Source organism: Monodon monoceros, unplaced genomic scaffold, assembly GCF_005190385.1.
Source record: "Monodon monoceros isolate NGI ecotype Baffin Bay Population unplaced genomic scaffold, NGI_Narwhal_1 Super_Scaffold_21, whole genome shotgun sequence".
In the NCBI taxonomy this organism is placed as follows: domain Eukaryota; kingdom Metazoa; phylum Chordata; class Mammalia; order Artiodactyla; family Monodontidae; genus Monodon; species Monodon monoceros.
In genome coordinates, this window is record NW_021703778.1 from 62,786,558 (window position 1) to 62,802,644 (window position 16,087).

The 16,087-nt window shown below is 41.3% G+C and overlaps 1 protein-coding gene across 3 annotated transcripts in view; it reads left to right on the forward strand.

Annotated features, from left to right (window-relative positions):
- Nucleotides 1-11,629, forward strand: part of FAM81A (family with sequence similarity 81 member A) — a 76,206-nt gene extending 64,577 nt beyond the window's left edge. For all 3 annotated transcript variants that reach the window (XM_029239105.1, XM_029239104.1, XM_029239103.1), the window contains 3 exons: nt 3,947-4,082; nt 5,656-5,851; nt 9,336-11,629. In XM_029239105.1, coding sequence (XP_029094938.1) covers nt 3,947-4,082; nt 5,656-5,851; nt 9,336-9,460 — 457 coding nt within the window. In that variant the 3' untranslated portion in view covers nt 9,461-11,629. The remainder of the gene's footprint in view (nt 1-3,946; nt 4,083-5,655; nt 5,852-9,335) is intronic.
- The last annotated feature ends 4,458 nt before the right edge of the window (nt 11,630-16,087 follow it).

A 16,087-nucleotide genomic window follows, 5' to 3' on the forward strand; every position in this document is an offset into this window, starting at 1 on the left:
CTGGGAGAAAAAGAAAAGTATTCCATAGAGACTTCATAAGGAAACTTTCCTGTCGAAATCTTGATTCTGGGTAGAAGGGTAAAAGGCATTCCTTGAAAATTCAGGACCACAGTACAACGGATTTAGAGTTAGAATTCACGTTACCCAAGCACCTTGAAGAAACCAGAATAAGTAATTTATCTTAGAATGATCTTGATTTGGTAGTGGCCCGAGATGCCTGGCAGAAACAAATGCAAATACTCAGTCTTCAAGTCTTCCCACAGGCATGAAATTCTAAGGATGTACAGTCAGAAATTGTAGGCCAGGGGAGCTAAGATCCCACATGTCTCGCGGCCAAAAAACCAAAACGTAAAACAGAAGCAATATTGCCAAATTCAGTAAAGACTTTAAAAATGGTCCACATCAGAAATTGTAGGCCAACACAAGGAAAAAAAATCACATAAGTCATAGAGTGAGAAGAAACAACAATAAGCAGAATCAGACTTCTAAATACTGCATATATAGGAATTCTTGGATAAAGTGAGTGTGTATATATATGTATGTATGTGTATGTGTGGGTATTCACACACATACACATTTTGAAGGTACAACTAAGGAATAAAAGCTTACCAAAAATGAACAGTCAGGGGAATCCCCTGGCTGTCCAGTGGTTAGGGCTCTGTGCTCTCACTGCTGAGGGCCTGGGTTCAAGCCCTGGTCGGGGAACTAAAATCCCACAAGTGACATGGTGTGGCCAGAAAAACACCCAACAGAATTGACCAACAGCCAAATTGAGCTTCTAGAAAATATAATCATTGAAAATAAAATGTAACTTCTTGCCTCACCTGACCAGGGAGCCTGAACAGTGACCCAGATGGCCTTGGAGTCCAGCTTATAACCCTAGAAGTGGAGCCCAGCCCATGGCCCCACTTGATTGCCGAGCAGAGCCTTTGGCTTTGCCCAAGCAAGGAACCCAACCAACAACCCCTCCTAAAAGCAGAACATACCCAGTGACCTTACCTGACTAGGGAGCCCAGAGAGCAACCCCACTCAACCACAGAGCACAGCCTGCAGCTCCACCTGACTGCAGGGTACAGCTGGTGGCCCTGCCTGACCAGGGATCCCAGCCAGTGACCTTACTCATCAGGGGTGCACAACCAGCAGCCTGCCCAGTTGTGGAGCCTCAGGCCCCATCATGGAGTCATCAGCCAGCACCAGCACTATGCTAGGGAACACAATGACCCCACCGGACCAGAGGGAACTGCAGAGTCCAGCTGGTGGCTCCATTTGACTGTGTGACCCAGCTAGCAGCCCTGCCTTCCCTGGGAGCCCAGCCAGTAGGATCACCTGACCATAGAGCCCAGCCAGCAGTCCCCCACCACTCACACCTCAGCCCTTCCCAACTAGAGACCGAACAGACATATATAGAGCACTCCATCTAACAGCTGCAGAATATACATTCTTCTTAAGTGCACACAGAACATTCTCAGGATAGATCATATGTTAGGTGACAAAACAAGTCTTAACAAATTAAAGAAGAGTGAAATCATGTTAAGTACCTTTTCAAACCAAAATGGTATGAAACTAAAAATTAATGACAAGAGTAAATTTGGAAAATTCACACATATGTGAAAATTAAAGAACACACCCCTGAACAACCAGTGGGTCAAAGAAGATCAAAAAGGAAATTTGAAAAATCTTGAAACAAATGAAAATGGAAACACAACATACCAAAACTTATGGGATGCCACAAAGGCAGTTCTATGAAGAAAAAAGAAAGACCTTGAATAAACAACCTACCTTTATACCTCAAGGAATTAGAAAAAGAAGAATAAACTAAGCCCAAAGATAGCAGAAGGAAGGAAATGATAAAGATTAGGCCAGAAATAAATGAAATAGAGAATAGGAAATAACAGAAAAACAACTGGGGGAAAAATCAATAAAACTAATTGTTAAGCCAAATAGACAAAACTTTAGCTAGACTAACCCAGACAAAAAGAAAGAGGACTCAAATAAATAACATTATAAATGAAAGAGGAGATACTCTAACTGATAACACAGAAATACAGAGGATCATAAGAGACTACTATGCACGATCATATGCCAACAAATTGGATAACTTAGAAGACATGAATAAATTCCTGAAACAACCTACTAAGACGGAATCATGAAGAAATAGAAAATCTGAACAGACCAATGATGAGAAAGGAGATTAAATCAGTAATCAAAAACCTCTCAACAAAGAAAAGTCCAGGACCAGATAGCTTCGTGAGTGAATTCTAACAAACATTTAAAGAAGAATTAATGCCAGTCATCCTCAAACTCTTCCAAAAAGTTGGAGAGAACCCTTCCAAACTCATTTTATGAGACCAGCATTACTCTGATACCAAAACCAGATAGACATTACAAGAAAAGAAAATTACTGGCCAATATCCCTGATGAACATAGATGCAAAAATCTCAAAATGCTAAGAAACCAATTCAACAGCACATTAAAAGAATCATACACCATGATCAACTGGGATTTACCCCTGGGATGCAAGGATGTTTCAATGTACACAAATCAATCAGTGTGATACATCACATTAACAGAATGAAGGATAAAAATCATTCGATCATCTCAATAGATGTGGAAAAAGCATTTGACAAAATTCAACATCATAATAAAGACTCTCAACAACTTGGGTATAGATAGAATGTATCTCAACATTATAAAGTCCACACATGACAAGCCCACAGCTAATCTAATACTCAACGATGAAATTTTGAAAGCTTTTTCTCTAAGATCAGAAACAAGACAAGGATGCCCACTCTCACCAGTTCTGTTCAACATAGTGCTGGAACTCTTGGCCAGAGCAATTAGGCAAGAAAAAGAAATGAAAGGCATTCAAATCAGAAAAGAAGAAGCAAAATTATCCCTGCTTGCAGATGATATGATCTTATAGAGAAAACTCTAAGGACTCCATCAAAGAACTATTAGAATAAATGAATTCAGTAAAGCTGCTGTGCTCCATGGTCAGTCTCCCAGGTTAGGTGGGGCTCCATAGTTGGGCAGGACTGCCGGCTTGGCTTCCTGCTCAGGTAAGGCTGAGAAGCTTTGTTTTTGATGATATGACCAAGAAGTTTACTTATCACTTCCTCATGTGTCCCATTGCCTGGCTTAGCCATAGGGCCACACGTAGCTGCCAGGGAGGCTGAGAAGTGTAGTTTTGACTAGGTAGCCGTGGATCCAGTTCACATTTGAGGGTTTCTTAATAGGGAAGAAGAGGAGAACAGATACTGCAGAGAATTGGGGGCTTCTACCACAGTGGGTGTTCATTTTATTATTATTATTAAGTCACATATATCCTTGTGTACCTTTATTACTTTCATAATAAAAATAAAAGGGGAGGCAGCAAGTGTGGGGTGTTATTTTAAGGTATGTGGAAAGGGAGAGTTATATAGGAATAGAAGTTCGGGGTTGTTTTTTTTCTAATCTTCTGTTTGGTTTAAATTAAGAAATATATCTGTATGGGGCAAGAGCAATTTGGAGGACATTAGAGAGATAGGGAGGCAGGCTCCAGTCCTGGGAGATAAGAGGGAGAAGCAGGAAGAGTCCAGGGCAAGAGGGGAGCCTGGAGGGGAGCCAGGCTACTGTGTCCTTTGAGCCAAGAGCACCCTGGACCCTCTGAACTGCAAAGATTAGTACGTAGTGTGGCTCTCTGTCACTGTGTGACACCTTGGTGTCCACACTGTCAGCTCTGCACGGGTGGGAGTATTATTAGGTGCTTTTCTGTTATATCCTCCTTCTCTCCTCCCTTCCCAATGTAGCGCTAAGGGCAATTCTAAGAAAAAGGTAAGCATGTAATTCTGAGTGAGCTGAATTTAAAGCTGATATATTTCTGAGAGATTTGATAGTCAGAGACTGAGACTGTTTGATGTCATATTAAAATGGTTTTATGACTAACTTGCTAACTTCCTTATTTTAGATTTAAAGGTACAATTGAGGAACTCAGTAACCAGATTTTATCTGCACGGAATTGGTTGCAACAGGAACAAGAACGGATGGAAAAAGAACTTTTACAGAAAATCGATCAGCTTTCCTTTGTTGTTAAGGAAAACAGTGTAGGTGTTGATGTTCAGCCATAAACATAGTAAAGTTATTCGGTGGGACCTGCAATGTTTGAATAATACCTCGTAACTTATCATTGATTTATTTAGCTCACATTAAGCTGTTACAGTTGTTTCTTGCCTTAGAATCTCTTTCCATGGTTCATATTGACTCTTTGTGTTTGTTATAGAGAGACAGAGCACTTTGACTTGTTTTGGTTAACAAAGACTAAGTAGAAAGTTTCAGTGCTTTCAGCTACGATGAAGCCAAATCCAGACCTTAATGAACCAAATTGTCCAGCTGCATTTACAATTACATACTTCATTTAGTTTGTTTTAATTCTGCGATCTGGTAGAAACAGTGTTGACTAGATTTCTCCCTCCAGGCCCCTCCATCAAACTATAAACCCAGTATGAGGTGTCACAGTGCAAGATCTAAACAGAATCCAGTTTTCTTTTCCATGTTCCTTCTCATTTTACCCCACTCTCCTGCGGAACTAAGGTTTGCAGAACTACTCAAAAATCATATCAAGGAAGCCTTGCATATATAGTATCCAATATCAGTACTTGGCAAGCAGTTGTTTTTTGGTTTGGTTATCTAGCCTGACCATCTCCCTCTCCCTTCTCTTTTCTTTCACTGCTTCCTCCCCTTGGACTTTGATGGAGCATAAGTGACTGGTGTAGATTGCATCTCTGGCTCTGCTCTCTCTCGATGCTGAGCTGTTGAATTGCAGACTGTGCACTGAACACGTCAAGAGAGTTTTGTTATGCTGTAGCCCCCTTACAGCTTGATGTTTGTAGTCTTGGCCTCTACAGCTTGCCTGCAGACCCAGATTCTCATAAGAACCAAGCATAGTGGAGAGGAAAGGAAATAAAATATTCTGTTTCAAATATTTCTTTACGTGTCTCCATATTTTTATCAGATCTCCTGATTTACTTAGATTCATAATAATACATTTGTAGGCTTCTAGGTCTTTGGAGCACTATTTTTACATCTAGATAGGCTTAATAACTAACAATAAACTCCAGGATAATGGTGACTTTAATATGATAGAAGCTTATCTATCTTTCACGTAAAAGAAGTCTGGGTGTAGGAATCACAGGGCTAATGTGGTAGCTTGTCAGTCCTCAGTGACCCATGATCTTTCTGGTTTAACTCTCTGCCAGTCCTAGAGAGTGACCCTTGTACTCATAGTTCAAGGTGGCCGCTAGAGCTCCAGCCATCACCTCTTAGTTCCAAGAACAGAAGAAAGAAAGAAGAGGCAAGGATATGCCTCAGCTATTTTTTAACTTTTCCTGGAAGTTGCCACATACGTTTGTACTTATATCTCATTAGCCGGAACTCAATCATAGGGCCACAGCAAACTCGGGAGACAATAGAAGAGGTAGCCTTTACTCTGGGTAACCTTATAGCCAGCTGAAGATCAGGGCTCTGTTATGGAAGAGGGGGAGAATGGATACTGGGGTGAGCACCAAGCAACCTTTGCAATTCTGTTCCCTGCAGATTGTTCTTAAATGGTATTATGACTGATGCGAATGCATCGGACTCTTTGGAGTAATCAAGTGCCATTCTTATCGTGGATCTCAGGGAGCCAGTGAAAGGGACATGGAGAGGAAGCTCAGCCAGATGTCAGCCAGACTGGACAGAATAGAAGAGAGTCAAAAGAAGAATCTGGAGGTGCAGAGGACAAAACAAGAAGAGGAGAAGGTGCATGGGCGAATCAGCAAGCTTGAGTTACAGATGACCGAGGACATGAAGGAAATGAAAGCAGAAGTTGATGCGGGTAGGCCAGAAAGAAAACAGTTCTCTGGGTCATTTTCTATTTGATCTAAAAGCCAATGAATTAATATTACCCTACAACTACCACCAACCTGGCTGATGAAGTGTCCTTAGGTGATTTTCTAAGTAGCTGTGGTATATTGAACGAAAATGTTGCTTCATACCCAAGGACATGAAGATAGACCTCGAGAGACAGGCAAACAAACCTAAAATCGCTTAGCTTGCAATTGATGTACATTTTCTTTAGTGCCATCTGCAGATTCTTTTCTGATCAAAGCCAAGGTCAATATGCCTCAGAAATAAGCATATATCTTTTTTTTTAGGCTTAAATACTTTCTTTATTCTATATTTACTAAATGTGTCTCCCATGCTTATTTGATCCATTATATAATCTAGCAACAGAGAACTAGAGAATATATAGGGAGTAAGACAAAATGAAATCTTAACAAAATTAAAGAGGATATTTTTATTCTTTAAGATTAAATACTATTAAAACTAAAATGCATTGTTTTCTTCTCTGTTAAAAGCATTTTATATGTATATATATAAAGCATATATCTTTGAGGGGCCTTTGAAGGCTTATTTTATACTGCTGGCAATATCCCACCATGGCAATGAATGATTTCCCTCTGCTCAAAAGTCCACAGGGCCCATTCCTCCACACTTGTTTAGAAGACAGTGTTAGAGATGATTTTAAGTTCTGAAGTGCTGCCAGGTAAAGGAGGGATTCGATTTATCCTCTGAACTCAGGAATACAGAACTGGGACCAATAATTGGAAGTTACCTGAAGACAGACTTTAACTCAGTATGAAGCAGAAGTGTCTACAGTTAACGGTCCTAGAAAGACACGGGTGCTTTGTGAGCCTCAGAGCTCTTTACTGAAAGTATTTAAGTGAAGACTTGTTGACCATGGTCAGGAAAGAGAAGACAGTCGGGTAGTGTGGGAAGGGGAACTATATTAGCTCCTGATTCCTTCCAGTTTTCTGGTTCTGTGAATTTTCTTCATGGAATTGTTCTATTTTGGCCACATGGAAGTAAAAGTAGTTAGTTATCCCAAGAATAATTTTGTTGTAACCACCACAAGGTTACTATTTTATTTAAGGAGAAGCTGCCATTAAATTTATGAATTTTAGAACTTGTGAAGATAAAAATGAATTTTCTTTCTTGGTCTTTTGGTCATTTGGGTAGAATGTGGTATATGAATATTTTATTGATGGTTAACTTTGCATCATTTGCTGAGTGGATTTATTATCAGCTATCCAACATATCACTGAGGTTGTGAATAGTTAGTACCTAATAAGAAATGCATATGAGCCTTTTAAAAATTAAAAATATTGACTTTTTCTTGTTACGAAAACAAACTTCTTAGTGGAAAATCATAAAGCACACACACACAAAAAAACCCTCCTATTACCCAGAGTTCTTTTATACATATATTATCTTTCTATACATACAGAATATATATATGCTTTTCCAAATACAGGCTCACGCAATACATGCTGAATTGTAACCTACTCTTTTATTTAGTAATATGTTGTATCTTTTCATTCAGTAAGGACATTATTTTTTTAAAAACTCACTCATTTTTTATTATTAATATTATTATTATTATTATTTTGGCTGCACCACGTGGCTTGCGGGATCTTTAGTTCCCTGACCAGGATTGAACCCAGGCCCTCGGCAGCGAAAGTACTGAGTCCTAACCACTGGACCACCAGGGAATTCCCAACAAAATTATTTTTAATAAGGAGTTTTTATACTTCTTTTTCATGAATTGTTACATAAAGAAAATTTTCGGAGAGAAAACTCTAAATATGCTAATGAAGACAAGATGTTTTTGACACTTATTTTAAAAACCAATAGGGGACTTCCCTGGTGGAGCAGTGGTTAAGAATCCGCCTGCCAATGCAGGGGACATGGATGGGTTCGATCCCTGGTCCAGGAAGATCCCACATGCCGTGGAACAACTAAGCCCATGCGCCACAACTACTGAGCCTGCACTCTAGAGCCCGTGAGCCACAACTACCTAGCCCGTGAGCCACAACAACTGAAGCCCGTGCACCTAGAGCCAACGCTCTGCAACAAGAGAAGCCATTGCAATGAGAAGCCTGTGCACCGCAACGAACAGTAGCCCCTGCTCACCGCAACTAGAGAAAGCCCATGCGCAGCAACGAAGACCCAAAGAAGCCAAAAATAAATAAATTAATTAATTTTTAAAAAACCAATACGAATATAGAATAATACAAAATTACCTTTTGCTTGGGAATTTTTTCTATTTTTAGCTTTTTATTTTGAAATAATTTCAAATTTAGTAAAACCATTAAGACTAGTCCAAAAACTATACATCTTTCACTTAGATTCACCAATTGTTAACACTTTTGAAATTTGCTTAATGTGTGAGTGTGTGTATGAATATGATTTTTTTTCCTAAATCTTTTGGGAGTAAGTTGCAGAAGCCAGAGTACCTTTTTACCCCTATATTATTTCAATGTATATACCCTAAGAACAAGGACATTCTCTTAAGTAACTATGGTACAGTGTAATATTGATGAAACATTTTTCTTTTTTTTTTTTTTAAGGAATTTTGCCTTTTTAAAAAAATTATTTATTTATTTATTTATTTATTTTTGCTGCGTTGGGTCTTTGTTTCTGTGCGAGGGCTTTCTCTAGTTGCGGCAAGCAGGGGCCACTCCTCATTGCGGTGCGCGGGCCTCTCACTATCGCGGCCTCTCTTGTTGCGGAGCAGAGGCTCCAGACGCGCAGGCTCAGTAGTTGTGGCTCACGGGGCTAGTTGCTCCGCGGCATGTGGAATCTTCCCAGAGCAGGGCTCGAACCCGCGTCCCCTGCATCGGCAGGCAGATTCTCAACCACTGCGCCACCAGGGAAGCCCTGATGAAACATTTTTCAATACTCAATTTTCAAGTTTCACCATTGTTTCCTTTACAGCAGACCTTCCCCAATCCAGGTTCTAATCCAGAATCACATATCATATTTAGTTATCATGTTTCTTTATTTGGTCTCCTTTAATCTAGGTCAGTTCCACAGTAATGTTGTCATCATTAAAGAGCACAAGCCAGCATTTTGTGGAGTGTCCCACAGTTTGGATCTGTTTGCTTCCTTTTAATTAGATTCAGGGTGTGCATTTTGAACAGAAATGCCACAGAAGTGATGTGTCCTTCCCAGGGTTTTCTTATCGAGGATACATGATGTTGGTTCCTCCCAGTGTTGGTGAAGTTAGCTTTGATCTCTTGGTTAAAGTGGTGTCTGTCAGATTTCTCCACTGTAATATTTCCTTTTTCCCTTTGTATCTATCTGTAGGGAGATACTCTGAAACTAGGTAACTATTCTGTTTCCCATCAAACTATTATTCCAGTAGTTTTAGTATCTATTGATACCTTTTGCCCAGATCAATTATTACTATCTACTGTAGATTTGATACAGGCTTGTTTTTTAATATTGACTCCTATGAAATTTACCTCTTCTTAAAGGGTTTACAGCCATCTATGAAAGCATAGGATCCCTCAGGCAAGTTCTCGAAGCCAAGATGAAGCTGGACAAGGACCAGCTACAGAAGCAAATCCAACAGATGCAGAAGCCGGAAGCTCCAATGTGAAGGGACTTGGGACATGGACCTCAAAGGTGGTTTTGCCAGTGGGGCCGGGAACTGGATACCTCTGTAGCCAGGCTGTACCTGCATTCAGGATTGTCCTATTCATGGTGTGCATGTGCCGAGAAATGTGTTTTCATGGTTCTAAATGTTTACCTGGAGTCTTGAAAACACTCTCTTTAAAAGTATTACGTACAGTTTTTACCACTTTATTCCACTTCTCTAAATTCAATGGAATATCCTGCCCTCCCTGGATTTTGAAAGGCTTTTATCCCTTTCGTTTTATGAATGAGAAAAGACTTAACAATTTTCCTTCGATGCTTGATGCTCTAGCCAAGACTTTACTCTTGAAAAATGTCGTGGTGATTTTTTTAAATTAAGAAGATAATGAATTATCACAGGAATGTGTTGTTCCTCACCCTAAATTAAGAGAATGTCCTGATAGATTAGAATTCAACCCTTGAGTCCATATTTGGATTTTATTATTGTTGTCTGTGCATTTCTTATATTGGTATTTTCTTGTAAATCTGTCTTTTGTAGGGGGAGAGGATTTAACATTTGGAAAAAACCCTACCATTTATGCAGTGAAAATAGTTTAAAAATTGATAACTGCCATATAGATTACAAATTAAAATGGAAACTTAAGACAATTATCTAGATAATGCAAGGCACACTTATCTACATCGACCACCTAGTTATACCAGGTTTTAATATTGAAAACTTTTTTCAATTATCCACCGCCTGTATAGTGATAGCCATATATTCAATAACGGAATGGCGGTTAATAGCCTGTTTATTACACAATTAGTTGTTCATTAATCGTAATGGGATGTGAAAATTTTTCAGGCTCTTTGATCTCCTCTCTAAATTTTTTCCAAAATTGACACAAAGTGCTAAGGTTTATATACACTTATTGTAACTATATTCTTGTGCCTTGGTTTTATCACGTCAGTGCACTGTACCCTATAAAAGTTTTGCGGACAAAATAGAAGGCACGACAATACATCAGAATTATGATGTAAAAATGGGATCCTATGTATTTTTTAAATGCTCTTAAGAGTTTTATCACTGTTAAGATGTTAATCATTCACTATCAGTGACGGAACAGATATTCACACTTTTGTACGGCCAGAGAATCAAATTGATATTGCATTTATAACAATGTTAAGAAACGTTCATTTTGAGCAACTTCGTAGATGATGGGTGTTTTATTTTCAGTCGCTATATTTGATTAGGCGTTGAAAATGGGCGCCAGTGCTATTCGTTCACCTATGTCTGTAAAAGCTAATAGTGAGACACACGCCATTCTAAACTATGAGGGTGGCCAGGAAAAAGAAAACAGGGATACTTTGAAAAATTGAAAAACTTTTTTTTTGTTTGCCTAGGACTCAGGAAAATTAAAGCATTTTCTATTTTAGAAGAAATCATAACTGAAATCTCTAACTGGCTATCACTGTTCACCCATATAAATTATGCTGCTGAAGTACATAATAGTTTACCCTCAATGGCTTGACAAATTTTTTTTTTAATTTGGACCTGAGAAGTCACATAAGGAATATGTCATCCAACATATATTTCCTTATTTTGTCACAAATCTTTGCATCTCTATATAGGAAGACTATGTCCACTTAATGAAAAAACAAAAAGGTTAATGCTCTTCCGCAATCAGAAAGTGAGTTTCTTTTTGTGATAGAGTAGCCGTGTTTAGTACAGTTCTCCTGGCTTCAGCACAAACCACAGCACCGAGAGCCATGGCCCCTCCAGCGTCTCTCTCCTCTGCGGGCCCCGAGGAGGAAGAGTCAACACGTGTCACACCTGGGAAGAGGGGGACAGAGGACACCAGCTGGACTCAGGTCAAGGGGTGACGTGAGTGGGTGATGCTTCTAATGCTGCCACCACCACGTCACGAGTTCTGGCGGGGGTTCTCCACCCTGGCTGCAAGTTGGAATCACCTGGGCGGTTCAAAAAGCTACCAACGCCCAGACTGCACCCCCAGACCAACGAAGTCAGAACCTCTGGGAGGGGATGCAGGCGGCCGCACATGTCAGAGGCCCCTGGGTGACTCACGTGTTGTGAGCCCCGAGCTCCAACGTCCTCTTATCACCAAAGTTTAAATGAGAATCAGCTTCCCTGTAGTTTCCTTTATCAGAAATTTGCAATAAAAAGAATAAAACTTCCAAATCAGTGTGGCGTATGATTTTTAAACTTTTAGACTTTTAGTGTGAGGTGAAATTTAATTAGGTAAAATACCATAGGAAATCTCCTCTTACTTTTCTGGGGGAACCTTTTGGTGGTTGAAATAAAGTGCTCTGAGTCCTGGCAGACCTGCTGGTAAGTGGAAAGTCATGGGGAGCTGCTCCATCCTTGGGTCTCCAGCTACGGGTGTCTTCTCGGCTCTGGAATAACCACAGCTAGCAGTTCCTAGCGTGTGCTGTGTGCCCACGCTACGACCTTGGTGGATGTTCACTCATTTCATTATAACAACAACGAGTTGAGTTAAATACTGTTTGTTTCCCCATTTTACAGATGAGAAAACTGAGTCATGTAAAGGTGAAGCAGCTTGCCCCAAATCCTGCAGCGGGTAAGTGGGAGGCATGATCAAACCTGGCAGCTTACTTCCACAGTCTGGGCACCTACCCTACCCTACCCTACCTCTAAAGATACAGCCTTGCCTAACTTTTTTTTTTTTTTGGCCACACCATGCTGCATGCGGGATCTTAGTTCCCCGACCAGGGATCAAACCCGAGTCCCCTGCATTGGGAGCACAGAGTCCTAACCACTGGACCACCAGGGAAGTCCCCAGCCTTGCTTCCCACATAACTCGGACTTGCCAGGCCACTGACTCCAGCCCCATCTCTGCATGACCTTACGGTTCTGCCATCTGAGTCGCTGTGCATTTTAATGCCCCAATTTCAAATATCAGAGAGAGGCAATCTTATTAGCTTTGCTTGGGTCACATGTCTTCCTCTGGTTGTATCAGTGTAGGTGAGGTAGTTGATGCCACAGGACTGTAGGATCATAGGCATTTCATCCCCTGTCCTTGGCTGTCCAAAGTAGTGGACTGTGGCTCTGTGCATTGGGAGATGGGTTGTGTTGGGTGAGTACAGAGCAGAATAGAAAGACAGCGCCCTCTGAATTGTGGTCATCCCACTAGGCTTTCAGCCTGAAAAAAAAAAAAAAAAAATCACAAACCACTCAGGACATCCTGGAAACTCAATGGTAACTCTGTGGAGTTTTTCTGTCACTGCTGTGTGACCTTGGGTAGTTCTTAACCTCTCTGAGTCTCATTTTTCTTATCTGCAGAATAGAGATTAAAATAATTTAAAAGAGGGAGCTGGTTCATCGTTTTCAAAATACTGAAGTAATTTATGCAATACGTATTAGGTATCAGATGGTGAAAAATGGGGCCTGGGGAGGGCAGAAAATATATGGGGGTCCATGTTTCGGTCCAAAGTGTCCCAGTATCTGCGGGGACTGTGTATGGGCAGTGATTAACCTCCGAAGAAAGTGATAGCCCAGCCTGAGACAGAGAAGAGCAGTAGAGTCTGTATGAAGAAATAAGCAGATGGGACCAGCATGGAGATAATCCCTGAATGAGGGGAAGGGCTGGGTAGATCCTCAAGCTAGCTGGTCTCATCTGTGGAGCAGGTGTGGCTTCCCCAGGAGCACTGAGAGGGTTGTGATGGCTGGGATCAGAGCTGGGGAAGGACAGACTCCGCATCAGGAAGGGTAAAGATAGATACGGAGGTTGAGGATGCAGAGCCCGGAGCTCAGGTTGGGAATTGAGATGCAGAGCCATGGGGGCTGAACCCAAATGGCTGGCTGGCATTTGAGGCTTTTTTATATATAGACTGGAAGACTCAGTGTGTGGCTGGGCTGGATGACAAAAGGTGTGCATCAGAAGCAGACAATAGTCAGCGCTGTGCTAAGGAAAAACTGCCAGGTGAAATCAGTATCCCTTCGAATAGCAGCAGTACCGTAGAATTACACGTAGGATAATGTGCAGAAGGTTGTGTTTCTCATGCTGAGTTTTGGGTCCAGTTAATGTCAAAAACATTTTTTGTCATCCGTATAAATCCAGAGTTAAAGGACTTTTCTAGGTATCCTTTTATGTAGGTACTTGCACTGCAGATCCACCTATTAGAGTCAAAATACTGGCTGTGGTAGGCAGTATGGAACATGTCTCCCAAAGATCCCTACCTGCTGGCATTCACCCCTTGTGCGATCCCCTCCCCTGGAGTATGGCCTGGACTTGTTAACGCACTTCTCGTGAATAGAATATGGCAGACGTGGTGGCTTGTCACTCCTGAGATTAGGTTATAAAAGGATTCCCCCCGACCCCCGTCTTACCCCTTGTGCTGTGGAGGCAAGCTGTCCTGTTGTAAGTAGCCTCGTGGACAGGGCCGTGTGGTGTAGTCAAGAACTGAGGCCTTCAGTCCAATAGCCTGAAATGAACCGACACTTTCCAGCCATCATGTGAGTGAACTGAAGTGAATCCCCTCACCCCAAAGAAATGAAAGCAGGAACTTGGACAGTTGTATACCTGTGTTCATAGCAGCATTGTTTACAACAGTCAAAAGGTGGAAGCAGCCCAAGTGTCCACTGATGGTTGAATAGATATGCAAAACATTGTGTATGCATACAGTGGAATACTATTCAGCCATAAAGAGGAAGGCACTTCTGACACATGCTACTACGTGGACATTATGCTAAGTGCAATAAACCAGTCACAAAAGGACAAATATTCTATGATCCCACTTGTACGAGGTACGTAGAGAAGTCAAATTCATAGGGACAGAGAGTAGCCTGATAGTTGCCAGGGGCTGAGGGGTGCTGTGGGGAAGAGGGAGTTAATATCTAACCCACAGGGAGTTTCAAGTGGGGAAGGTGTAAAAGTTCTGGAGATGGATGGTGGTGACGGTTGCACAGCAATGTGAATGTACTGAATGCCACAGAACTGCACACTTAAAAGTGGTTAAAATAGTAGATTTTACATATAGCTTACCACAATAATAATGTAGAAAAAAAGAACCAAAGAAGTGGAATTAATTAGGAGTGGGTTATTTTCATTGATTGAAGTTAAGGTGGAAAAGCGGGGTTGTCCTAGCAGTGCGAAGGAAATAATGCAAGTACTATAAACAGCTGGGAGGGACGTGGCAATTAAGCGTTATTTGCGGGCCTCAGGCGTTGGTATAAGATAAGTTAGTGGTTTTGAGAATTAGGTCTTTAGAATAAAATCCAGTGAGGAATGGTATTCCTGTCAGTGCTAGGCTTCCAGTAATGAGGGCTGTTACAGTAGAAGGTACTGCTTTAAATAGGCCTTCTATTTTTCAAGTGTCTTGTTCATCATTTAGGCTGTGAATAATAGAGCACCTAAACAATGTGGCCTTAAAAAAGGTATGTGTGCAGATGTGGAGGAATGCTAGATAACGCTGGTTAATACCGATTGTTGCCATTATAAGGCCTAACTCGCTTGAAGGAGAAAAAGCAAGTTTTTTGTTTGTTTGTTTGTTTGTTTGTTTTGGGGTTTTTTTTTGCGGTACGCCGGGCCTCTCACTGTTGTGGCCTCTCCCGTTGCGGAGCACAGGCTCCGGACGTGCAGGCTCAGCGGCCATGGCTCACGGGCCCAGCCGCTCCGCGGCATGTGGGATCCTCCCGGACCAGGGCACGAACCCGTGTCCCCTGCATCAGAGGGCGGACTCTCAACCACTTCGCCACCAGGGAAGCCCCGACAGTTTTTTTTTAATATCATCTTGGGTAAGGGCACATATTGCTGCAAATAGTGTAGTAATAGCCCCTAAGCATAATGCTACTGTTTGGATGAATTTATTATTTTCTGTTAAAGGGTAAAAGCGGATAAGTAGGAAAATACCTGCTACAACCATTGCGCTTGAGTGGAGTAAGGCTGAAACGGGGGTAGGGCCCTCCCCTCTGTTGCTGAGGGAAGTCGTGGGTGAAGACCAAATTGGGCGGATTTTCCAGTTTCAGCTAACACGAGTCCTATTAGAGGTAGGTTTGAGTGGCCTAGGTCGAGTATGAAGATTTGTTGCAGATCTCATGCATTTGAGTTAAATAGAAATCATGCTATTACTCTAATAAATCCAATGTCTCCGATAAGGTTACATAGAATTGCTTGGAGAGCAGCTGTATTTGCATCTGCTCATCCAATAAAAAGTTGAAAAAAAGTTGTTAACAGTGACAAGAATTAATATTGTGATAAGAAAGAGGAGTAAATATTTAAAGAATCGGTTAACATTAGAATCTGAGTGTATATATCATATTGAAAATTCTATAATAAACCATCTTATAAATAATGCTACTGGTACAAATATTATTGAGAAATAGTCTGTTTTGAAGCTAAGTGATAATTTAAGGGTTTGGATGGTAATTCATCGTCAGTTTGAGATAATTATTTCTTGGCCTGTATGAATGAATATTATTGTTAGAATTAAGCTAGTAACAAAAGCATATGAGGGCTTCCCTGGTGGCGCAGTGGTTGAGAGTCCGCCTGTCGATGCAGGGGACACGGATTTGTGCCCCGGTCCGGGAAGATCCCACATGCCGCGGAGCGGCTGGGCCCGTGAGCCATGGCCGCTGAGCGGCCACAACAGTGAGAGGCCCGCGTACCGCAGA